General features: G+C 39.8%; 2 protein-coding genes across 36 annotated transcripts in view; one reads left to right on the forward strand and one right to left on the reverse strand.

Moving 5' to 3' along the window:
- The window catches only part of ZGRF1 (zinc finger GRF-type containing 1), a 99,770-nt gene extending 83,820 nt beyond the window's left edge, over nucleotides 1-15,950 (reverse strand). For 10 of the 11 annotated variants that reach the window (XM_005555715.4, XM_045392782.2, XM_005555717.4 and 7 more), the window contains exon 1: nucleotides 214-600. The gene's annotated coding sequence lies outside the window, so the exon portion shown is untranslated. Of the gene's footprint in view, nucleotides 1-213; nucleotides 601-15,126 lie in introns of those variants that run through there. The other variant, XM_065545341.1, reaches the window with a different exon arrangement.
- LARP7 (La ribonucleoprotein 7, transcriptional regulator) lies at nucleotides 655-24,605 on the forward strand. 25 transcript variants are annotated; one of them, XM_065545350.1, is made up of 15 exons: nucleotides 655-798; nucleotides 2,494-2,582; nucleotides 3,285-3,379; nucleotides 10,898-11,101; nucleotides 12,879-12,979; nucleotides 13,097-13,180; nucleotides 13,313-13,477; nucleotides 13,559-13,652; nucleotides 13,721-14,071; nucleotides 14,164-14,308; nucleotides 16,042-16,193; nucleotides 16,974-17,092; nucleotides 19,612-19,771; nucleotides 20,640-20,731; nucleotides 24,267-24,605. In XM_065545350.1, exons 4-15 carry the CDS (start codon nucleotides 10,900-10,902, stop codon nucleotides 24,345-24,347), a joined length of 1,746 nt encoding a protein of 581 aa, XP_065401422.1. In that variant the 5' UTR covers nucleotides 655-798; nucleotides 2,494-2,582; nucleotides 3,285-3,379; nucleotides 10,898-10,899; the 3' UTR covers nucleotides 24,348-24,605. The 25 variants fall into 25 exon arrangements, with proteins under 25 accessions (XP_065401422.1, XP_065401421.1, XP_015306248.3 ...); XM_065545349.1 differs by having other exon boundaries at nucleotides 3,288-3,379; XM_065545344.2 differs by having other exon boundaries at nucleotides 702-1,560.
- The last annotated feature ends 1,549 nt before the right edge of the window (nucleotides 24,606-26,154 follow it).

Below are 26,154 nucleotides of genomic sequence, written 5' to 3' on the forward strand. Positions count from 1 at the left end.
CTGAACCTCTAAATAGTTCAGATAACAAAGTTTTGGAATCACGAATTCAACATTGTTAAGAAACCATCCAGTCCAAATAAACAAAGGAAACCCACATATCATTTGCCAAGATTCTAATAACCATAATCCTGTGTCACCAAATGACAATGGAGACTCGATCCTTTATCAGTCCTAAATACGAACAGCAAAGTCCCCTTTGGTCCTCATACGTACTCGAAATTGCAAAGCAGGGCCTGGGAAAAGCGGTGAAGAGGCAACCCTTATTACAAGCAGTCCGAGTAGCTGTTACTAATCCTGGTTCCAAACAGCATCCTTCCCGGTTCTCTTCTTACGGAGCAGAGTCTTTTGTCCCTTCGCCCCAAATCGCTCAAGCCATTCCTAGGAAAGCTCGAGAAACACTTCACCTCACCTGTCAAAATTACAGAAAATCCACTTTCGAATTTTTCCCGCGAAAGAATGTGACGTCATTAACGCGGGACCTCACCAGATGAGGACCCAAAACTTGGCCCGTCCACCTCCGCCCAAGCCAAAAACCGCCGTTTTCAAACCGCCAATCAAATTCTTCCTTGGCTTCGAGGCTCTCAGCCGGCCGCGCTCTCCGATGCCCCGCCCTCCCGGAACCACCTCGCCTGTGACGTAGGTGGCGCGCGCACTGCCTTGGGCCCGTCTTTCTCGAGCGGGACCGGCGAACGTTGTCGCTCATCCTATGACGCGAAAGTAACCAAGACTATCAGGATCGGGAGACGGAAAGGGCTGAAGGCCGCAGTACTTGACCCTGTATTTTGGGAGTTGAACGGAGTAAGTTACAAGCGGCGTATAGGGTCGCACAGCTTGGGCGACGTCTGATTAACTCTCCGTCCTTTTTCTTGCGGTCCACTCTATCATTTGTCGTCCTTCTTACCCCGCCTCCCGCCTGCGCATCCATCAATTCCTTGACCTAGTTATCTATGCGCACGCGCAAAAGTCTTCCGGCAGTACTTGTAGTTCTCGTTTTCAGAGAGTAGGGGCGCATAGGGGCCCAGCATGGGGAGGTTTGGGGCGCGCCCTGCCTATGACGTTGTCCTTGTGGAAGTACGGGTGCCGAGAGAAGCAGTAGTCAGTAAAGACAGTGCAGTATTTCGCAGATTGGAGCTGACTTGTGGCTGCCAGAGGATAGTGAACGTGAGGATTTATATTCTAAAATTATCATCTTCTTTTGCAGGACTCTGCCATAGTCCTCAAAGAGTTAAAAATCCAGTTATGGAAGGGAACTAACAAGTGCTAGATACGGTGTGCAGAGTGCGTTAGCAAAAAAACTTAAGCGAAAACAAATGAGGAGGCAGTTAATTAGAGGACACAGGGTGGTGGAACATCTCAAAGAGTAAGATGCCATTTAACCTGGGCCTTGAAAATTTAGTAAGGAAATTTAGACGAGAAGATTCAGACAAAGCAGAAGACACAGGCCACTACGTGTTGAGGGACTTGAATTGTAAGCAGTGACTAGAACAATGATTCTTAACCTGTTGTGAAACGCTTTTGAAAACCTAATAAAAGTTATGGATTAGCTTCTCAGGAAAACATGTATGTACCTTTTAAAACATTTTGCGAGGCCGGGCACCGTGGCTCACGCCTGTAATCCCAGCACTCTGGGAGGCCGACACGGGCGGATCACTTGAGGTCAGGGGTTCAAGACCAACCTGGCCAATGTGACAAAACCGCGTCTCTACTAAAAACACAGAAATTAGCGGGGAGTGGTGGTGCACGCCTGTAGTCCCTTAAGAGGCCGGGTTGGGAGAATCTTGAACTCGGGAAGTGGAGATTACAGTGAGCCAGGATCGCGCCACTGCACTCCAGCCTGGGCGACAGAGAGAGGCTCCGTCTCCAAACAAACATTTCGCATATAATTTCCTCAGGAAAAATTACGAAATAATTTTAAATAGCAAACACACACAAATGACTTGGTGTCCTGTCTAACTCAGTCTTCCAGGTTATCTGTCTTTCGTGATCTTTGAACTATTTTTCAACCATGTAACCCGCTACAACAACATGGAAATGAGTTTGTCCAGTAAAGATGCAATTAATTATTATTCTGAGCAGTATTTATTAATATTTATTTCAACGTTCCTTATTGCCTATGTACGTGCTTTTTTTTTTTTTTTTTTTTTTTAAGAAGGAGTCTGGCTCTGTCGCCCAGGCTGGAGTGTAGTGGCCGGATCTCAGCTCACTGCAAGCTCTGCCTCCCGGGTTTACGCCATTCTCCTGCCTCAGCCTCCCGAGTAGCTGGGACTACAGGCGCCCGCCACCTCGCCCGGCTAGTTTTTTGTATTTTTTAGTAGAGACGGGGTTTCACCGTGTTAACCGGGATGGTCTCGATCTCCTGACCTTGTGATCCTCCCACCTCGGCCTCCCAAAGTGCTGGGATTACAGGCTTGAGCCACCGCGCCCGGCCGTACCTGCTTTTTAAATTCTTCTTTGAACTGGTTTTTAACACTTAACTGATTCCTTTATTTACAGTCCAGCACCACATACCGACAGACCGCATGTATGACAGTGGTCCCATAAGATTATAGGTGTGTAGTAGGCGATACTACCTAGGTTTGTAGGTGAGTACATCATACAATAACTACATACCCTACGATGTACTTACTCACCTGAATATGCATTTCTCAGAATGTGTCCTTGTCATTAAGCAACCCATGACTGTGCTTAAATCTTTACCATGTATTCCATTTTATATTTGTACAAGAGTCTTAATTTTACCTTATCTTTAAAATGTATTATTTACAATTTAACGGAGCCCACAAGAATTCTTGTCCAGACAAAGTTGCATGGACTTCAGATTAAGAATTCCTGAGTCAGAACATAGAGTCCATGGTGATAAATTGCAGGAAATTCTAACAAAAGGTAGACAATGTGGGATCAAACATACCTGGGATAATTTACTTAGCTAGCTTGGGCCAAGTCACATAACTTTTTTGAGTTTTTGTATTAAGAAGATGGAAGAAACTGCTACCTAGTGGGATTGTGAGGATTTACAAAAATGTATATAAAATTACTGGTATTATTACCCAGTAGCTTTTATTCTGCATTTAAAGCAACTAAAATGTTACTTTTTTTTTTTTTTTGGAGTCTTGCTCTGTTGCCCAGGTTGGAGTGCAGTGGCACAATCTTGGCTCACTGCAAGCTCCGCCTCCCGGGTTCACGCCATTCTCCTGCCTCAGCCTCCCGAGTAACTGGGACTACAGGCGCCCGCCACCACACCCGGCTAATTTGTTTTCTTTTTTTTTTTTTTTTTGTATTTTTAGTAGAGATGGGATCTCACCTTGTTAACCAGAATGGTCTCCATCTCCTGACCTCGTGATCCACCGCCTCAGCCTCCCAAAGTGCTGGGATTACAAACGTGAGCCACTGCGTCGTGACTTTTTTTTTTTTAAACAATGTTTTCTTAAACTGCATATTATGTTATGGGAAGGTGCTAAGGAATTTCTAATGTTGCAAGTTTTGACAGAAGCATCACAAAACCAGGTCTGTATTTTAGATGGGTTATACATAGGCTTCTGCTGAGAATGGATGACTTACAGAACAGTTTATAAACTATTGGCATATTCTAGTGACAGTTGTAGCAGTAGTTGTAGAAAACACTGGATGGAGATGAGAGCCATTTCAAAAGTCAAACTGGTAGGATTTAACAAGAGTTTGGATAGAATAATGGTTACTTGTGTTCTATATCTTAGCAATTTGAAGTGCTTTTATTTACATTATTTTGGCTAATGCTAACAACCTTATAATGTGAGTATGATTTTTATCCATATTTTATAGACCGCAGAGAGATGGGGTAACTTCCTCAAAATCCACACAGCTAATAAGTAGCTTGATTGGTTAACTTGGTGGAATATGGCATCCTTAAATAAGTTGAGGATGGTAGAAAGAACAGGTGTGGATAAGAAAGACAATGAGTTTGATTTGGAATGTGTGGAGTGACAACACACATACCTGTTATCACAGGACATTGAGAAGTATGGACTTTGAGGATCAAGACTAACGAAAGTATTATAACTTCCTGATTCTCTACAGTCAATGTATAAAGAAGCTAAATTATACCATATCTTATGTTCCTTGCTATTTAATCTAAATCGAAGGTAAATCATTCTGAACTTAAATACTTCAAGCCACAAAAATAATCCTTAGGAAAAGAATGAAGGAGGGTCTCTGGGCTGAGAGATGAGAATGATAAGGAAAGTCTGGTTTCTGGGAAAATTGTGGCTTTCTGCGCCTATATATTTCTGTCTACTTTTCCTTAGGGCTTTGACAAGGAAATGAATTGGAGAGCAGGTAGTCTGCCCTTTATAACTTAATTTTTTCAAGAGAGAAAATCAGCAGTAGAGCCTGCTGTAGTGATAATCATAGCCTACACTGTGTGTGTTTGTTTGTTTGTTTTTGAGATGGAGACTGATTCTGTCTCCCAGACTGGAGTGCAGTGGTACGATCTCGCATCACTGCAACCTCTGCCTCCTGGGTTCAAGCCATTGTCCTGCCTCAGCCTCCCGAGTAGCTGGGATACAGGCATGGGCCACCACACCCAGATAATTTTGTTATTTTTAGTAGAGACTTTGTTTCATTTTGTTGGCCAGGCTGGTCTTGAACTCCTGAACTCAAGTGATCCACCTGGCTCAGCCTCCCAAAGTGCTGGGATTATAGGCATGAATCACTGCACCTGGCCTATTTGTATTTTATTTACATTCCACAACCTTACAAAGAATTTGAAATGCTTAACATTTTACAGGTTCTTTTAAATCTGTTTATTTATTCAACAAATACTTAGGTACTGATGAAGTTAAAGTTCCTGCCTTCATAGTGTCTACATTCTGGTGGGATAGATAGACAATAAAATTTCAGGCCGGGCATGGTAGCTCACACCTGTAATCTCAGCACTTTGAGAGGCCCAGATGGGCAGATGACTTGAGGTCAGGAGTTCGAGACCAGCCTAGCCAAAATGATGAAACCCCATCTCTACTAAAAACAAAAATTAGCCAGGTGTGGTGGCAGCTGCCTGTAATCCCAGCTACTTGGGAGGCTGAGGCAGAACAATCACTTGAACCTGTGAGGCGGAGGTTGTAGTGAGCCAAGATCATGCCACTACAGTCCATCCTGCACAACAGAGACTCCATCTCAAAAAATAAAAAATAAAGTAAAGTAATAATTCCAGGTAGTGACAAAAGGATACAAGGATAAAAAATAGTGACTGAGGAGGTGGACAGAGTTAAGGTCAGCAGGGAGAGAATATTTTAGATTGAGTGGAAAGAGTAAGTCTCTCTTAAGAAGTGATGTTTGCAGAGACCTAAGTGTACAAGGAAGTAATCCATACAGATATGGTAGGGAAAGTCAAGGGAGCAGCAAGGGCAAAGGCCCTGAAGTGGGAAAGGTCTTAGCATGTTTAAAGAACCAAAAGATGGTTATGTTTGGACTGAGCCTGTTGGCAAGAATTATGATAGATGAAGTTAGAGAGATCCCCAGGCCAGATTATATCGGGTCTAGTCAATCACAGTAAGGTTTTTGGACTTTATTTTGAGTATGATAAGAAATCTTTGAGCTGGGTGCGGTAGCTCACACCTGTAATCCCAGCACTTTGGGAGGCGGAGGCAGGTGGATCACTTCAGATCAGGAGTTCGAGACTAGCCTGGCCAACATAGTGAAACCCCATCTCTACAAAAATTAGCCGGGTATCATGGCGCAAGCCTGTAATCCCAGCTACTTGGGGCAAGAGAATCACTTGAACCCAAGAGGCGGAGGTTGCAGTGAGCCAAGATTGTGCCACTCCACTCCAGCCTGGGTAACAGAGCGAGACTCTGTCTCCAGAAAAAAAAAAAAAAAAATAGAAACCTGGCTGGGCACGGTGGCTCATGCCTATAATCTCAGCACTTCAGGAGGCCGAGGCGGGCAGATCACCTGAGGTCAGGAGTTCGAGACCAGCCTGGCCAACATGATGAAACCCTGTCTCTACTAAAAATACAAAAAAAAAAAATTAACCGGGCGTGGTGGCACATGCCTGTAGTCCCAGCTACTTGGGAGGTTGAGGCCGGAGAATTGCTTGAACCCCGGAGGCAGAGATTGCACTGAACCAAGATCGCGCCACTGCACTCCAGCCTGGTTGACAGAGTGAGACTCCATCTCAAAAAAAAAAATGAAACCTTTGGAGGAGTTTGTGTAAGGAATTGGCATGATCTGATTTACATATTTAAATAATAAATTCTATCTGGAGAATTGATTCTAAGGGAAGAAGATTAGAAGCAAGCAGACTAGTAATAAAGTTCTTGTAGTTGTTCAGACAACACAGTAGTAACTTGGACCAGGTGCTTATGATGGAGGAAATGATAATTATTCATATTTGGAATATATTTTAAAGTTAGAGCTAACAGAAATACTGATGAATTGACCATGAGGTGTAAGGAAAAGGGAAATTAAGAATGATTTTAGGCCGGGCATGATGGCTCAGGCCTGTAATCCCAGCAGTTTGGGAGGCCAACACAGGTGGATCACCTGAGATCAGGAGTTCAAGACTAGCCTGACCAACATGGTGAAACCTCGTCTCTACTCAAAATACAAAATAAGCTGGGTGTGGTGGTGCATGCCTGTAGTCCCAGCTGCTTGGGAGGCTGAGTCAGGAGAATCACTTGAACCCAGGAAGTGGAGGTTGCATGAGCCAAGATGGTGCCCCTGCACTCCAGCCTGGGTGACAGAGTGAGTCTGAGACTCTGTCTCAAAAAAAAAAAAAAAGAATGATTTTAAGACTTTTGCCTTTTCAGCAATTTTGTAATTGGTGTTTCTGAGATAGGGAAAATTGGTGGGAGGGGGTTGTTAGCATTTGAGAGTCCTATTTTGAGATATCCTTTAGATAAACTAGTGGAGGTGTGAGGTGGACAGTTGAATATTGGAATGGGGAGCTAATGAGAGAAGATAGATTTGTAAAGCCTCAGCATAAAGCCAACGAGCTTAAAGCCAAGATCCTCAGAAACAATGACTGTGTAAATGAGAAGGAAGCCCAGGACTGACTCCAATTTAGGCATCATGTAAAGGTGTAGGGCACAGTAGGAGAGAGAGGGTAAAAGGAAATTGAGAAACTGAGATTGCAAAAGGAAATTGAAAAGGAGGAAAACCAGTTTGGAAGCTATATGAAGAAAATATTTTCAAGAAGGGAGTTACCAACTGCATTTGCTGCTGACAGGTCAAGTAGACAGTGGAGCACATTCAGGAACTTGTTTGTAGTTTCTCTAGAATGGTGAGGAGGAAAGCCTGACCAGATGGGTTGAAGTAAAGAGCATGAGGTGAAGAACATGGTTGTGTGGTACTCAATGACACCTCACTGTTTTTCTATTATTAACCCGTAGTTGTGTTTTATATCTTAAGCTAGCATCACCTAAATATGTCATTACTTGTATAATTTCAAAATTGGTATTTGATTGATCTACCAAAATGTTCTTCTGTTGAGTTTGATGAGTATGCATGTTTAGTTGGAGATTTGAGGTAAAATGCATTAAGGGCTTTGTACCCTCTTCCTAGATACCACTTTGAAATACATTATCAGCTGGGCGCGGTGGCTCAAGCCTGTAATCCCAGCACTTTGGGAGGCCGAGACAGGTGGATCACCAGGTCAGGAGATCGAGACCATCCTGGCTAACCCGGTGAAACCCCGTCTCTACTAAAAAATACAAAAAACTGGCCGGGCGCGGTGGCTCAAGCCTGTAATCCCAGCACTTTGGGAGGCCGAGACGGGCGGATCATGAGGTCAGGAGATCGAGACCATCCTGGCTAATACGGTGAAACCCCGTCTCTACTAAAAAATACAAAAAACTAGCCGGGCGAAGTGGCGGGTGCCTGTAGTCCCAGCTACTCGGGAGGCTGAGGCAGGAGAATGGCGTGAACCCGAGAGGAGGAGCTTGCAGTGAGCTGAGATCCGGCCACTGCACTCCAGCCTGGGTGACAGAGCAAGACTCCGTCTCAAAAAAAAAAAAAAAAAAAATACAAAAAACTAGCCAGGCGAGGTGGCGGGCGCCTGTAGTCCCAGCTACTCGGGAGGCTGAGGCAGGAGAATGGTGTAAACCCGGGAGGCAGAGCTTGCAGTGAGCTGAGATCTGGCCACTGCACTCCAGCCGGGGCGATAGAGCGAGACTCCATCTCAAAAAAAAAAAAAAAAAAGAAACACATTATCTATTTCTGTTACTATCAGCAGCATCACTTTAGCAGTTAGAGATTCTAACCAGCAGTCAGACTCAAGAGATGCAAATACTGTTTACCAAAGAAAGATACAAGGCAAAAGATAGGGTAGATGCAGCTTTTTCATCCCACCAAAGGCCACTAAGCCATTTACTTTTTTCTCCCATTTACCCACAGCAGGCATGTATGCCTTCCCTAGAAAAGGACCATGGTGTATTTAGGACACTTTAACACATAAAAGCTTTAACCCCTTTTGCCTATCAATCTGTTGTTCTGGTCATACAAGCATAAGGCCTCCATGCCATCTAATAGCTGCTCCAAACCAGGTGCAACATGGGAAACAGATAGCACTCCCCATTAGTCTCTCCAATTTCCAAGAAGACTGTATTATGGGAGACTGAGGTTATTCTCAAGCAGCCTGTATTATCCCAGGCCTGATATTAATCCTTTGCTCATATAACCACTAGTGATTCAATTCATTCAACAAAATCTAGGCACAATTTATTCAAAACATTTTTAAGTGACTATGTGGCAGGGACTGACAATATATCAGTAAACAAAACAGACAAAAATCTCTGATTTCATTGATCTTACCTTCTAGGAAGGATAAACAATAAAGAAATAAATTGCATAGTAGTGATAGTAATCTTAGAACATGATAAATGCTACGAACAGAAATAAGGCAGGGGCGTTACCATGTATGTATCCAGAAATTTGCATTATTAAATATGGTTGTGGGAGGAGACTTCACTGAGGTGACATTTAAATAAACACTTGAAGTAGGAGAGCAAGCTCTGTTATCTCTGGGGATATGTGTCTCAGAACAGGTTTAAAAACCCCTGTTAGACATTGCTGGGTGAGCTTCAGGAAGTGCAAGGAGGACTGTATGGCTGGAGCTGACAGAGCAAAGGGGAAGAGATGTTGAAAGGAACTTGAAAAAGGAGGGGGGTAGAAATTGCTGCCCTAGGGCCGGGCGCGGTGGCTCAAGCCTGTAATCCCAGCACTTTGGGAGGCCAAGACGGGCGGATCACCAGGTCACGAGATCGAGACCATCCTGGCTAACACGGTGAAACCCCGTCTCTACTAAAAGATACAAAAAACTAGCCGGGCGATGTGGCGGACGCCTGTAGTCCCAGCTACTCGGAAGGCTGAGGCAGGAGAATGGCGTGAACCCGGGAGGCGGAGCTTGCAGTGAGCTGAGATCCGGCCACTGCACTCCAGCCTGGGCGACAGAGGGAGACTCCGTCTCAAAAAAAAAAAAAAAAAGAAATTGCTGCCCCAGAAATAAACACTGGGATGAGAAGGCTACTTGAAAAGGCTGGTTTATGGCTGAGTGTGGTGGCTCACACCTATAATCCCAGCACTTTGGGAGGCTGAGGCTGGGAAATTACCTGAGGTCAGGGGTTCGAGACCAGCCTGGTCAACATGGTGAAACCCTGTCTCTACTAAAAATACAAAAATTAGCTGGGTGTGGTGGCAGTGGCGCCTGTATTCCCAGCTACTCGGGAGGCTGAGGCAGGGAGAATTGCTTGAACCCAGGAGGTAGAGGTTGCAGTAAGCTGAGATAACGCCGCTGCACTCCAGCCTGGGCAACAGAGCAAGACTGCCTCAAAGAAAAGAGAAGAGGCTTATTTCTACAGCTTACCAGTTGAATTCTGCCCCTAGAAAGCAGAAATTAACGTTTTAAAAATCAAAATTGCCAGACACGGCCACTCCCACCTGTAATTCTAGCACTTTGGGAGGCGGAGGCGGGTGGATCACTAGGTTAGTAGTTCTAAACCAACCTGGCCAACATGGTGAAACCCCATCTGTACTACAAATACAAAAATTAGCCGGGCATGGTGGCGTGTGCCTGTAGTCCCAGCTACTCGGGAGGCCGAGGCAGGAGAATTGCTTGAACCTGGGAGGTGGAGGTTGCAGTGAGCCGAAATCGCGCCACTGCACTCCAGCCTATGCAACAAGAGGGAAGCCGTCTCAAAAAAAAAAGCCAATAAAACTTCTCTGGGGCAGGGGGCGGTGGGGGGGGGCGCGGTGGGCGGGGGGATTGTTGCAATGGAGAGTGTGCAGGTCCCTTAATCTTACACTTTTCACTTACTGCCTTATAAGTGCAGTTTAGTGAGATAAAGGTGTAATTGTTGTATTATTCTAGGATAATCTGGCCCTGCATTTTAAAAGGTACAGGCCGGCGCGGTGGCTCACGCCTGTAATCCCAGCACTTTGGGAGGCCGAGGCGGGCGGATCACAAGGTCAGGAGATCGAGACCACAGTGAAACCCCATCTCTACTAAAAATACAAAAAAAAAAAAAAAATTAGCCGGGCGCCGTGGCGGGCGCCTGTAGTCCCAGCTACTCAGGAGGCTGAGGCAGGAGAATGGCGTGAACCCGGGAGGCGGAGATGGCAGTGAGCCGAGATGGCCCCACTGCACTCCAGCCTGGGGGTCAGAGCAAGACTCCGTCTCAAAAAAATAAAATAAAATAAAGTAAATGAAAGGTACAAAAAAACTAAAGCATGATCCCTAACATCGGAGGTAAATTATTTTTTTAATTTACTTTATTAAATATAAAAATAAATTTTCTGTTTGTCTTCTCACAGCCAAATGTGAGTCCATTATTCTCTCAGACAATTAAATAAAGGCTAATCTAAATATTTAACTATATTAGCTATTGTGGTTATTTAAATATTTACCTCTTTTTCTTATATTTCACAGGAATGGAAACTGAAAGTGGAAATCAAAAAAACGTAATGGAAGAAGAAAGCACTGAAAAGAAAAAAGAAGTTGAAAAAAAGAAACGGTCACGAGTTAAACAGGTGCTTGCAGATATTACTAAGCAAGTGGACTTCTGGTTTGGGGATGCAAATCTTCACAAGGATAGATTTCTTCGAGAACAGATAGAAAAATCTAGAGATGGATGTAAGTTTGCTTCAGTAAAGGAACCAACTTTTAGATGTGGTTGCCTTTCAATTTATTTATAAAATAGTATATCTATATATTTTTTTGAGATGGAGTCTTGCTGTGTTGCCCAGACTGAAGTGCAGTGGCATTATCTCAGCTCACTGCAACCTCTGCCTCCTGGGTTCAAGTGATTCTCCTGCCTCAGCCTCCTGAGTAGGTGGGGCTACAGGCACGCACCACCATGCCTGTCTGATTTTTGTATTTTTAGTAGAAATGGGATTTTACTATGTTGGCCAGGCTGGTCTCAAACTCCTGACCTCGTGATCTGCCCACCTCGGCCTCCCAAAATGCTGGGATTACAGGTGTGAGCCACTGCACCCAGCCTAAAATAGTATATTCTATAATGTATGTATTCGTTTCTGCAAGTATGTTCCTTGTCATCTGTTTTAATTTTTATTTAGTGAATGACAGTCTTCTAAATATTTAGACTGTTGGTAAGAGTTTAGGCTATATTAAATAAGCAGTTTCGGCCGGGCGCGGTGGCTCACGCCTGTAATCCCAGCACTTTGGGAGGCCGAGGCGGGCGGATCACAAGGTCAGGAGATCGAGACCACGGTGAAACCCCGTCTCTACTAAAAATACAAAAAATTAGCCGGGCGCGGTTGTGGGCGCCTGTAGTCCCAGCTACTCGGGAGGCTAAGGCAGGAGAATGGCGTGAACCCGGGAGGCGGAGCTTGCAGTGAGCCGAGATCGCGCCACTGCACTCCAGCCTGGGCTGGGCGACAGAGCGAGACTCCGTCTCAAAAAAAAAATAAATAAATAAAAATAAAAAAAATAAATAAATAAGCAGTTTCATATCAAAGCTTGTAAGTATTTTGGGATTTAATTGCTTCAATAACCATTTATCATGTGTAACTTGAGATGAGAGTGCTATGCTTTAGTTCATACAAGAAGGCATTTCACCTAGCTCAATGTTATTTTTTGTTTCACATTTTTTGAGGCAGGGTCTATCTTTTTTCCCTAGGCAGGAAATGCACTGGCTCCATGTCTGCTCACTCCAACTTCTGCCCCCACCTCCACCCCCTAGCCCTACCCAAGCTGTCCTCCAACATCAGCCTCCCCAGTAGCTGAAAACACAGGCAAGCATCATCAGGCCTGCTTTTTCTTTTTCTGGCATTTTTAGTAGATATGGGGTCCCACCATGTTGCTGATCTCGAACTCCTGAGCTCAAGAGATCTACCTTCGCCTCTAAATTGCTGAGATAAGAGGCATTGAGCCACTGTCCCCAGTTGATAAATTTCAAATGACCAGCCATGTGCTTGTTTCTAATAGGATGGGATCCAGACATCCTCTTTGAATGTCTGGATGTTGCTAAGCAATAAAACCTCAATCTGCAATTACATACACTAAGATGTGTCATTTTAGGTATGCCAAATATGCAATACCATTTAGACCCTCACACAACAATACTGTTAATGGACAAAGTCTGTCTCCCAGGCTGGAGTGCAGTGTGATCTCAGCTCACTGCAACCTCTGCCTCCTGGGTTCAAACGATTCTCCTGCCTCAGCCTCCAGAGTAGCTGGCATTACAGGCATGTGCCACTACACCCAGCCTAATTTTTTGCCAGGCTGATCTTTAACTCCCCCATCCACCCGCCTTGGCCTCCCAAAGTACTAGGATTACAGGCATGAGCCACCAAGCCCGGCCTGAGGGGCAGGTTAAATTGTACCAGATTGAATTAATCCTGCTGATAGTGTACACTAACACAATTATTAACTTTTTCATTTTCATTAGATGTTGATATATCACTACTTGTGTCTTTTAACAAAATGAAAAAATTGACTACTGATGGGAAGTTAATTGCCAGAGCATTAAGAAGTTCAGCTGTCGTAGAGGTAAGAATTAAGAATGACTGCCATTACTATATAATTATAGTTTATAAATAATATTAACGTAATGATCATTATTATAGTTTATTATAGTTTTATTAATGTAATAATACTCTTTTAAAGCTTGATTTGGAAGGCACCAGAATCAGGAGGAAAAAACCTCTGGGGGAAAGACCAAAAGATGAGGATGAGCGCACTGTGTATGTGGTAAGCTTAAGAGCCCGGGTCCCCAGTCAGAAACTGGCACAGAAACAATGTAATTAAGTTAAAAACTTATTGACATTCTGAAAATATAAGCATTGCAAAAAACTATTTAATATTGCTTTTAATTTATCACAGGAGTTACTTCCCAAAAATGTTAATCACAGCTGGATTGAAAGAGTCTTTGGGAAATGTGGCAATGTTGTTTATATCAGTATACCACATTATAAGTCTACTGGAGATCCAAAGGGATTTGCGTTTGTGGAATTTGAAACAAAAGAACAAGCAGCAAAGGCAATTGAGGTAGGTCCAGATCCTAGAAAAAAAAAAATGTATAGATATAACAAGTATTAAAATAGTAAAACTTTTTTTCAATCATTTCAGTTTCTTAACAACCCACCAGAAGAAGCACCAAGAAAACCTGGCATATTTCCTAAAACAGTGAAAAATAAGCCCATTCCAGCCTTAAGAGTTGTGGGTGAGTATTTTTCAATATTTAAGTAGATGTAATTGAAGTAAGATGAACTAATGATGGCACTTTTACAGAAGAGAAGAAAAAGAAAAAGAAGAAGAAGGGCCGAATGAAAAAGGAAGACAATGTCCAAGCCAAAGAGGAATATATGGACACAACCAACACCAGCATCAGTAAAATGAAAAGATCCAGGCCCACATCTGAGGGCTCTGACATTGAGTCTACTGAACCCCAAAAGCAATCCTCAAAGAAAAAGAAAAAGCGGGACAGAGTTGAAGCATCGAGCTTACCTGAAGTCAGAACAGGCAAGAGGAAGAGAAGCAGCTCTGAAGATGCAGAGTCCCTGGGTCCGCGATCAAAAGTAAAGAAAATTATTCAGAAAGACATCATTAAGGAACCTTCAGAAGCTTCCAAGGAAAATAGAGGTAAACTGCAAGGTTTTATTTAGATAAATTAAGCTTCTGTTTCACCCATTTCACAGCCGCAAGTCTTAACTGGCTTTTTTATTTATTTCAAGATATAGAAATCTCTACTGAAGAGGAGAAGGATACTGGAGATCTAAAAGACAGCTCTCTCTTAAAAACAAAAAGGAAACACAAGAAAAAACATAAAGAGAGACATAAAATGGGAGAAGAAGTTATACCATTAAGAGTACTATCAAAGTAAGTCTGTGATTTAAATCCTGTCATTAGCTTAACAATCCATCACCATTGCTAAAGTGCAATTCCAATTTGTGTTCAACAGAGTTGCATATTAGCAACAGTAGTGGCCTGTAGCAAAGAACTGCACACAATGTGGGCGTTAACGCAATCGATGATTAAGTAGGAACCACCACACTCAAACATGGAAGCACTTATTTTTGTCATAGCACAGCAAGTGCCTCCATGTTAAAGTAGAGGGGGCACCTTAACAGACTTAAAAATACAAAATAAAGCTTAAATAAACGAGAATAAAATCCTTTTCTAAAAACCTTATAAAAATGTAAAAGGAAGACTTACCATCACCAAAACATGGAAGCACTTACTTCTTTAGTTTCAAAGCAAGTACATCCACGTTTAAGTGGTGGGAAGCCCAGTCTTGGACAAACTTAGAATCCTTTAACCTGTAACAAGCTTAGTAAGCTTGAAACACAGTAACAAAAAAAATTAACAAAAGGTGTGCTGACTTGGAGACACCTCCACTGAAACATGGAAGCACTTACTTTTGTTTCACACAGCAGGTACCCCCATGTTAAAGCAAAGGGGATCCCTTCAACCTCTTAAGGAGAGTGAAGTTAGCATGTTCTATTTTGGAGAAGTAAGTTGGATTCACTCCTACTAAAACATGGAAGCACTTACTTATTTTAAAGTCACAGAAAGCACTTCCATGTTAAAGTTGAAGGGAGCCCACCCACATACAACTTCTTTGGACTTGAGAGTAGTTAAAGCTGAGGAGAAAGAAAACAAAATGGCATACCTTTTGAAGAAAAATATTTCCTTACCTTCCTGAATTAGTTCCCAAAGATTCCTGTCCTCCTCCAGAAGGGTAAAAGGCAGGGACTTCAGCCACTTCTATTTATACTATTCTTAACTCCTGAATTCCTTTTGCCTTTTTATCTCAGAGAATCATTACAAGGGCCTTTTGTTATTTTAATGTATCAGCTCTTGGGGAATGTATGATCCTGGGTGGGTCTGGATCCCTTTTTTTTTTTTTTTTTTTTTTTTTGAAGTATACAGATGTCAATGTTAACAGCTAAAACCATTACCACAAGATATCTTCCTCTTTAAAAAAAAAAAAGGAAAATCTATCTGCTTGTTTGATGGCATAGATTAGGGTAACAATGAGTGCTCCCACTAAGCCAAGAGAGGCATTGTGTTTCTATCTGGAGGAACTCTAGCTGTTTGAAGAAACATCTACATGTTAAATATATGTAAATAAATAGAATGCTTCCATGGGGTGTTTTGTTCTACTTAGAAATTCTTTTTGATTCAAGTAAATACTAAGGAATGTTATCTCTCAAATTGGAAGCAGTTTAACAAATCTTTAATCTCGGGCTTTTCCCACAGAGATGACTGATTTAGTAAATGTTACTAGTTAAGGAATCAATGCTAAAATGTTACTTTTATAAATTAAAATACTTCAGACACACTCAAAAATGTAATTGGCAATCTTAAAACGTTTAATCTGAATATTGGGGGAAGAGGAACTCCCTTAGCTTATTTGCTAAATGTCTTTAGAACCCAGGAAATATTTTGAATATGTGTTTAAAGAAACAAGAAAGTTGGGTGGAGGAGTTACTCCAAGTCATTGTGAATGTATATATTTAGATATTCCCATATTTACTTTTTATATTTTATTTTTATATTTTTTTTATATTTAGTCGTCTATAATCACTATTTCATTTCTTTCCTTGCAGGAGCGAATGGATGGATTTGAAAAAAGAGTATTTAGCGCTACAAAAAGCTAGCATGGCTTCTTTAAAAAAAACAATATCCCAAATAAAATCAGAGTCAGAAATGGAAACAGACGGTGGAGTACCTCAAAAGACTGGAATGAAAAATGAAAAAAGTAAAGATCACTGATAGTTTTGACTTATAATGTACAGTTTTGACTTATAATGTACTTATGTATGAAAATGCTATCTCTGAGTTGTTACAAGATAAACTTTAATTTTAAAAAACTTGATTATTCTGTGTCATTATTAGAACAATTCTTGATTTGTTAAGTTATCCAGATATGTTATTTACTCTTGATATAAGAACATTTAAAAGGCTCATTTAAAACAATTTTTTAAATAACCTGAGTTTTCTCTACAGTTTTCATTTAAGCACATGAGTGCAGTTTGTAGACTGAACAAGTTTGTAGGAATGAAGATTGTAGTTCTCACCTGTAATTTCATTCTGTAGTATGAACCACAAGCAGGAATAAGTTAAAGCAAAATTCTTACGAATTCAAAATTAGGATACATCTTAAATTATCATTTCTTGTAAAAATAAATGATGCTCACGTTGGAATAATTATTTAAAACAGTATCCTATAATTTTTTTTTAACTTTATTGAGTTAAAATTTGCTGTTCCTTTGTGCAGGGAGAAGGGGCAAACTTAAAGACTACCAGTGCTCTTCTAGCAGTAACAGTTTGCATGTAGAATAATAAACCTTTCTGGATTTTATTTCATGGTATTTTGAAATAAGCAGTATGACATATAAAATAAACTTTATTTTAAAATTAAATACGTTTTAAATTATTTAAATCTGCCTCAGGAATTATTCTAAGATAGTCCTCCCAAGTATTAAATTGTTAAGTGTAAGAGATTTAGTGCTGGTCTTTTTCCTCTTCTAATCAACAGCCAACAGTGAAGAGTGTCCCACCCAGGAGAAAGTTAATGCAACAGGACCACAGTTCGTGAGTGGAGTGATTGTGAAGATCATTAGCACAGAGCCTCTACCTGGCAGGAAACAAGTCCGGGTAATGATTTTGAGCCCGTAGGGTATTTGTTCCTTTCTTGTCTTAACTTCCCTGTGTGATAATGTTTTGAATATGGAAGATAAATCAAATTAGAATTTGTATCTCTATGGTAAACTACCTGTACAGTTTTAATTCCATGGTAACTCTTAGGTTTAATTTTGAAGCAAAAACTAGAGACTGAAATTCTTCACTGAGTCCATTTTATAGTAAGCACAGTTTAAACATCCTTCTTTATAGGAAAATTGTAACTTTTGCTTATTTTTATTGGCACGGATTTATTTTTTTGTATTACCTATGTGCTGATTATCTTTAAAATTGTAATTATAGAAAAGTGTAAAATATTTTTGAAGACCTATAGAAATCTTTCACACATGTGCCAAAAAACCCATAGTTCTATATAATTTACGCTACAAATTGCTGTACACACAGGTTTATAATCTTTTTTTCGTTTTGTACAGTCTATCTTCTATAGCCTTTTATACCACACTGGTAGCAATACTTCTTTCTATTAGGGAAAAGTAAGTATATACTTTTATGTGAGAGTACCGTATCTTATTTACCCTTACCCTGCCTGTGACCCATTTAAGTCAATCCTTTTCTTTTTAAAAAGTGTGAAATGCTCTGTAACATACCACATATTTTAAGTATTTTCTTATACTGACATTCATCATCACTTAGTATATTGTTTTGGTTTCACATAGACTCATCAGTCACAGGTTTTAACTTGAATATCATTGAGGTGGTTGTTTATCTGTAAGCACTCCTTATCTGAAATGCTGTCCTACAATCCTATAGCTGTCACTAAGAAACAAATTTTGATTCTCTTTCCAATATTGGTGAAGGATTTGGCCAAATCCAAATTGCTATTACCAACTTGCATTTCAGGAGACAGCTGAAAATTGAGGGATGTAAATACCGCTCTGGTTAATCAGATTGCAAAACATTTAATAAAAAAAATTACTCAGTTATTTGTAATCACTCATTAAATAACTTTTATTATTTAAATGGTAACTATATCAATTACAAATTCATCATTTATGATCATCAAAATCATAAAATCAATCCCTGCATTAATCCAGTTAGTAGTTACTTACATTTTGCTGAAACAAAAACTGAGCTGTGATGGTGGTTACAGCTGTCTGTGACTTGCCCATGTGATTACTAGGCTAATTTGTCCTTCTATGGGTTTTAAATTCTGAGGGTTTTAAATCAAGAGATTAGCCTGACATTATAATGGATATTTAGTAAATATCTTTTGAGTTGTAGTAATTGAATATGCTCAGAAGTCAGTTATAAAACTCATTACTAGTACTGAATGCATTCAAATTTCAACAATACTGAATTTTTTACTTGCTTTATATCTAAATTTGGTACTAATTAATTAGATAAAGAAGTGGGAAGGACTAGCAAGTATATGTCTCTGCAGTTCTTTTTTTTTTTTTTAATTTGGCAAACAGTTACCAAATGCCTGTTTTGTGCTAGTTTGCTGAGTGTTGGGATGAGTTAAGATCTGGTCCCTGGCTTCTAGAAATTCATAGATTTTATTATATATTTTTTATTGTTAACTGATAAACTTGTCTTATTCTATGATGAAATAATACTCCCAGGTATTGCTCAATTCTTTCCATAAATCAAACATCTAAAAATTCAACATTTGAACATAATCTAAATTAGTTGTGTCCTGAAAATGTAGGTTAAAACTAAAGTGAGGCAAGATAAGAAAGATTTTTTTCCCCCATTTAGGAATCTGCAGTTATTTCTTTAGCTTTGTGAATGGAAGTTGATGAATTAGGAATTAGTGTAACATTCCTGCATAAATGCATTGTATACTCTGTAAAACCTGCTGTGAGGGAAAAAAAAAAAGTTGATTAAGAATGCAGGAATCTGGTTAATTTGCCCTCACAGCAGGCAGTGTAGGTAAAACTTTTCCTTGCTGGGTGACCACAACTTGTTTAGAAGAGGTTGCTTAGGTATTTTTTTCAGAAAGTAAGAGCTCTTGAACAATTTGGAAACCTAGTATCTTAGGTTCAGTAAAACTGTTTTTCATGAGTTGTTATTAAAAGTTGAGTGATTTGTACACATATTTTAAAGTCATAGTGATTTTCTGCAGGTGAGTAAAAACAAACCTCCCTTAATCCTTTTTTTTTTTTTTTTAATTTTATTCCTTATACTAACTACTCCCAGATGTGAACCCTTCCTGATTTGGGGATTGGGGGACACTATTTCTGCTTTCTGCTCTACAAATCTGTTGTCCTTATAGAATATTCCCATTCTAGTTCAGATTTTACGGATGTGATTTCAAGAAAATAAAGGAAAATAAATTGTTAGAGTTGATATTATTCAAATCTATTTTTAAGAACATGCTTTACAAGAAATGTTTGATATAGGATATTTGCTCCTCATTAGTCTGCAAAATGCTTTATTTACATAATATATTCTGGCATAACCATTGGAATAGTTTTAGAATTATTGTGAAACATTTTAAATTTTATTTGTCTTTCTACTTAATTCTGATGCAGGATACTTTGGCAGCAATCTCAGAAGTTCTTTATGTTGATTTGCTTGAAGGGGATACAGAATGCCATGCTAGATTTAAAACTCCTGGGGATGCTCAAGCAGTAATAAATGCATATACAGAAATTAGCAAGAAACACTGCTGGAAACTCGAGATCCTTTCTGGTAAAACTTCATAGAAGTGTTTTTTTTTTTTGTAACCATCCTTATTGTGGGTAACATTTTCTGAGTTTGGCTAATGAAACTAGTTTTGTTTTTTGTTTGTTTGTTTTTTGTTGTTGTTTTTTTTTTTTTGGTCTCACTCTGTCGCTCAGGCTGGAGTGCAGTGGTGTGATCTCAACTCAACGCAACCTCCACCTCCCAGGTTCAAGTGATTCTCCTGCCTCAGCCTCCTGAGTACTTGGGATTACAGGCGTGTGTTACCACGCCTGGCTAATTTTTATATTTTTATTTTATTTTTTGAGACAGAGTTTCGCTCTTGTTGCCCAGGCTGGAGTGCAATGGTATAATCTCAGCTCAGTGCAACCTCTGCCTCCTGGCTTCAAGTGATTCTCCTGCCTCAGCCTCCCAGGTTAGCTGGGATTACAGGCATGTGCCACCTTGCCCAGCTAATTTTATGTTTTTGGTAGAGACGGGGTTTCTCCATGTTGGTCAGCCTGGTCTTGTCTTGAACTCCCGACCTCAGGTGGTCTGCTTGCCTTGGCCCCCTGAAGTGCTGGGATTACAGGCATGAGCCACTGCACCAGGCAATTTTTAGTAGAGATGGGGTTTTGCTATGTTGGCCAGGCTGTTGTCGAACTCCTGACCTCTGGTGATCCTGCCTCCTTGTCCTCCCAGAGTGCTGGGATTAGAGGTTTCAGCCACCGCACCTAACGAAACTAATAATTTTATTTCTATTCTGTAATATGTATAAAGTGGCATTAAATATAATCAAAAACTGTCCTAGTTCTGTTACTGAGAATGTAATGCCTTGAATATGGTTTTTCAGATGTGTTCTTCTTTTCATCCATCAGAGTTTTTGTTTGTTTTTAAGGTGATCACGAACAAAGGTATTGGCAGAAGATTTTGGTTGATCGACAGGCAAAACTTAATCAGCCTCGGGAAAAGAAAAGAGGCACTGAAAAGGTAATTAATTCATTTTTGTTTTTTTAGACTAAACTTTCTTTGAACATTTAATGCCAAAGTCAGTATAGGTAGTCATAAAATGATCTTAGCTTTGCTATTACCTAACAAAGATTTACTGAGTATATACTATGTTTTAGGTTGGGAGGAAAAAGTCATTTCTCTAGATTTCAAAATGTGTGAAATTATTTTTCTCACAAGGATACATAATTATAATTTAGAGTTTTTCTTTTTAACTAGTGATACTTTAACAATCTTGATTTCTGGCTGCTATGTCTTGTAGTTTGGTGGTAAATGATTATAGAAAGATTATCGTAATGGTAAAACCACAACATATTTAGAATGTAGTTTCTAAAGATAGGAAGCTCCACAGATAAGATGGAGAGACTTTATGCATAGTGTTTCCTATAGCAACGATAAGCTTTATTCCTCTTTCTCTAAGATAGTCAGTAGGTAATACAAACAAGCTTAAATAATTTAAAGCAAGCCCCAGCCAGGTGGGTGGATCACAAGGTCAGGAGATCGAGACCACAGTGAAACCCGGTCTCTACTAAAAATACAAAAAATTATCCGGACACGGTGGCGGGCGCCTGTATTCCCAGCTGCTTGGGAGGCTGAGGCAGGAGAATGGCATGAACCCGGGAGGCGGGGCTTGCAGTGAGCTGAGATCCGGCCACTGCACTCCAGCCTGGGCGACAGAGCAAGACTCCGTCTCAAAAAAAAAAAAAAAAAAAAGCAAGCCCCTCTTTCAGTAATTTTATTTTTCTGTCACTCAAAATGATATTATAAAAGTGTAAGAGGCCGGGCGCGGTGGCTCAAGCCTGTAATCCCAGCACTTTGGGAGGCCGAGACGGGCGGATCACGAGGTCAGGAGATCAAGACCATCCTGGCTAACACGGTGAAACCCCGTCTCTACTAAAAAATACAAAAAACTAGCCGGGAGAGGTGGCGGGCGCCTGTAGTCCCAGCTACTCGGGAGGCTGAGGCAGGAGAATGGCGTGAACCCGGGAGGCGGAGCTTGCAGTGAGCCGAGATCGCGCCACTGCACTCCAGCCTGGGCGACAGAGCAAGACTCCGTCTCAAAAAAAATAAAAAATAAAAAAAAATAAAAAAAAATTTAAAAAAATATAAAAGTGTAAGAAAAAAGAAAAAGATAAACTTCCTTTTTTGTTAGGTGAGCACTTTAAAAGTCCTATTTCCTGTAATCTAAGGTTGTTGATTTGGGCTCATATTTATTTTAAAAAAAAAAAATTTTTTTTTTTAAGTTAAAAGGCAAGCATTTTTCATCAACCTTCTTCCATTGCCCAGAATTTATTGTGATTTGTGGGGAGGTGTCTTACTGGTCTTTGTGAATTTTGTTTCCTTGAAAGGAGACTGAACTTGCTGTGGTGGGGAAGCCGCCTGTGCTTCCCAAGGATTCTTTCAGGGATACGAGGTGTTAATTTCAAAGCCTGTTTGAGATTATTCAAATGTTAAAATCACTGATCCAGAACTGGTAACTGAAGTGAAGTCACTTTGTTAAATAATACCCTTCTAATTGCTGTGAAATTTCATTTAGATTGTATATATTTTTTAAACTAGGAATAAATCATTTATTTTTCATTTTAAAAATTTAGAGCTCATCTTTGACTAGGAAATTTCTTAAATCGAGTTGGAACACAACTCAGTTATGATGTCAGGATTGTTGTTAACATAGTTTGTTAAGTAGCTATGGAAGTAGCAAGTTGACTCTTGTGAAATGAAATGGAGGTTACCACACAAAGTAAGTGCTGTGCAAAGCTTGTTGGAAAAAAGGAGTAGACCATAATTAGTTTAGCCAACTTGTTTGCTAGTTAATTCAACTAATGTTTTTTGAGTGCCTTGTGTTAGGCACCATTCTTGTAACCTCGGGTAAAGTCATGAATCACAAAGTCCTCTACTTTCATGAAGCGAACAGATAAACCCTATAGTTTAGGTGATGACCAGTGCTACACAGAAAAATAAAACAAAGTGTATTGCAGGAGAGCGTTATATCAGCTGAGGTTGTCTGGAAAGCTGTCTGCAAAGGTGATGTTACAGCCAAGACCCGTAGGGAAGTGAGCGAGTAAGCCCCAGTAAAGTTTAGAAGTATCGCTTTTCAGGCAGAAGCAAAGAAAATGTACAGACCATAAGGGAAGACTGTCAGGGACTAGAAGACCAGTGTAGTTGGAGTACTAGGAGCATCTTAGTAATTAATGGGAATTGCTTAGAAAAAAACTAGTAGAACATCAGTGAATCTGCCAGAAGGTTACATAAATACCTTACTGGCATGACAGCCCAATGAAAATACTACAATAGTATTGTATTTGGCCCATAATTGAGTAAAAGTAAAAAAATTATGGCTCTTAACATTCATATTATGGGGCCGGGCGCAGTGGCTCATGCCTGTAATCCCAGCACTTTGGGAGGCTGAGGCGGGTGGATCACTTGAGGTCAGGAGTTGGAGACCAGCCTGGCCAACATGTTGAAACCCTGTCTCTACTAAAAATACAAAAATTAGCCAGGTGGCACACACGTGTAATCCCAGCTACTTGGGAGGCAGAGGCAAGAGAATTACTTGAACTTCGGAGGCGGTGGTTGCAGTGAGCCAAGATGGTGCCACTGCACTCCAGCGTGGGCAACAGAGCGAGGCTCCATCTCAAAAAAACTAAACTAAAATAATATATTAAACACAAGTAAATAAAATTAGTGATGTCTCACAAAAGATCAAGAAGATTAAAGAAAAGTCTGCCAAAAGGGATGTCTCCTAGTCATTTTGCTAGCCTAAATCTTTGTAGTATGCCCTATCATTTTGAACAAATTGGTAAAAATAGATAACAGCTACTAGAGACATAATGAAGCTTATTTCTCTTTGGCTTTTAAAACATTTGAATTATTTTCTGTATAAATTACTGATACTCAGCAGGTAAAGGCAGAATTTATAAAATTTGTGAACAGCAACATGGGTATGATAGAGTTCTAAACATCTTTGGATTTTAATTCACCTCAATGATGAATAATAGGTTTTTAGTTGAATCTAAAAGTAAATTCCTTCCAATGGCCATTATGGTACCAAACACTTTAAAGCTATTTAAATGAATACCCATTAGAATCTGTATTTTTAAGAGGAAAAGATTTGCATTTACTCCAAAGTTTAATATTTTAACTTTTTTTTAATCAAGGAGGCTTTTGGAATATTTTAGACATTTTAAACAGTCTTCTTCTTTATTCTGTGTAATTTCATTTCCTTTCCTTAAATATATTCAACAGTTTATGTTAGGGTATAAGAAATAGGAAATAGTCAATAGCCTTAATAACAGATTTCATTTGTAATTGATTTGACCTGAGCATAATTATCTCATTTGTCATCTTCTTGCTGTTTTTAAAAAATTTTCATTCAAGCTGATAGCTGTGAAGTTTTTTCTAGTCGTAGTTTTGTGTGTGTGTGTATGTGTTTGTTTTTTGGGTTTTTTTTTTTGGTTTTTTTAATTTTTTTTTTTAGTATCCAATGCACTCTAATTTCTGATTTATTTCTCTTTAGTTAATCACCAAAGCCGAAAAGATTAGACTGGCAAAGACTCAACAAGCAAGTAAACACATAAGATTTTCTGAATATGATTGAAAAAAAAAACAGTTCACCTCTTAATACTTCACAAGATACTTGAGCTGTTCTTGGGATTTTCACTTTTATTATGGTAGCACTGCATAATGAATGTGTTTTTAATTAAAAGAAATATCTTTGTTCCTCAATTTGTAAATAAGACACTTTTTCTAGAGACAAATACGATGTATACCACAATTTTTTCTTAAAACATTTTGTTGAAATTATCTCAGATGTCGATGTCAGGTGATTTAGTAAATAAATGTGTTTTGAACATTATTTGGAAATGTGTTGATTTTGTTTTTATATTGTAAAACCAAAACATAATTGCAAAAATAACACTACATGAATATATATAAAATTTAGAGAAATGTTTAATACTGAACTCTCCCTGTAATTAGTAGTTTGTAACTTGCAATACCTTCAATACCTTTTCATGTTGATTTATACAGACATGTTTAATATTTCGTTCTATTCATTCCACTTGGCCTATCTGAGCTTCCATTGAATAATAGACCATAGGGATTGGTTCTAATTAAAATGTTAAATTTTAAAAGAATTGAGTTTATTTTTCATAAATCAAGTTAAATGTTTTATTTTGGTTAGACAAAATAAAATATACTAGGTGCTCTGAGCACAAGAAGGAAAAAATACAGGAATCAACCTTAGGCAGAACTGAGCTCTGTTATTTTATTCAGGAAAATCACAGGAGTGAAATATTTAAGGCCTTCCCAGAATTGAATTTACTGGGTCCATACAGGACTGGCATCTTACTCTCTTACCAAAATCTCAAGGAAGTACTCTGGACAGCCATGGAGTTAATTTCATTGGGCTGCAAACCAAATCCTGGATCTGTCAGCTTTATCCAAAATTGGGGGTCTTATTTGGCCACCCCCTTCCATGGATTGTGGAGAGGCTACAGTCAGGATCTGTTCACTTCTATGAGCCAGATATTTAAGGAGATTGGCCATCTCACTGGTTGGAGTGACAGCTAATTGCTACCAAAGTAAGTACCATGGCAAGTTCCCACTCACCCACTCCATGAAGTTTTTCTCTCTCCACGAAGGAAAGCTAGCATATGCATTTTCATGGAGGAGAAGGAAGATGTATAAATAGTTGCTAAGCCCTATTATGAGGATTATGACTAAAGATGCTCCAGTAGATCAGAATATCAGGAGTAAATTAAGGTTTCAAGAATTCAATTGATGTCAGTGAGGAATGTCTTAAGGCAACATGGAGATGTTACCGAGTAACATTTCAGAAATCCCCCCATGAGCAGTTTTTAAAACAGTCATTCAACAAATATTTATTGAATATCTGTGTTTGGACATTGTAACACTTGGAAAACATTGAACAAAACAAAGATCCCTCACTCATGGAGTTTATAGTTCAGCAGCAGATACAGACAGTAAACAAAAGTAAGTAAATTACACAGTTTATTAGAAAGTGACAAGTCCTAGGAACAAAAAATGCAAGGGAAGAGAAACCCTGTTCATTCATTTTTTCTTTCTTTTTTGAGATGGAGCTTCCAGGCTGGAGTGCAGTGGCATGATCTTGGCCCACTGCAACCTCCTCCAGGGTTCAAGCAATTCCTTGCCTCAGTCTCCCGCATAGCTGGGACTAAGGCACACGCCGCCACTCCCGGCTAATTTTTGTATTTTTAGTAGAGACGGGGTTTCACCATCTTGGCCAGGCTGGGCTTGAACTTCTGACCTCGTGATCAACCCTCCTCGGCTTCCCAAAGTGCTGGGATTACAAGCGTGAGCCACCGCGCCCGGCCTCATTTTTTTATGTTTTAATTCATTTAATTCAAAGAATGTTTATGTAG

This window comes from Macaca fascicularis, chromosome 5, assembly GCF_037993035.2.
Source record: "Macaca fascicularis isolate 582-1 chromosome 5, T2T-MFA8v1.1".
Taxonomy (NCBI): domain Eukaryota; kingdom Metazoa; phylum Chordata; class Mammalia; order Primates; family Cercopithecidae; genus Macaca; species Macaca fascicularis.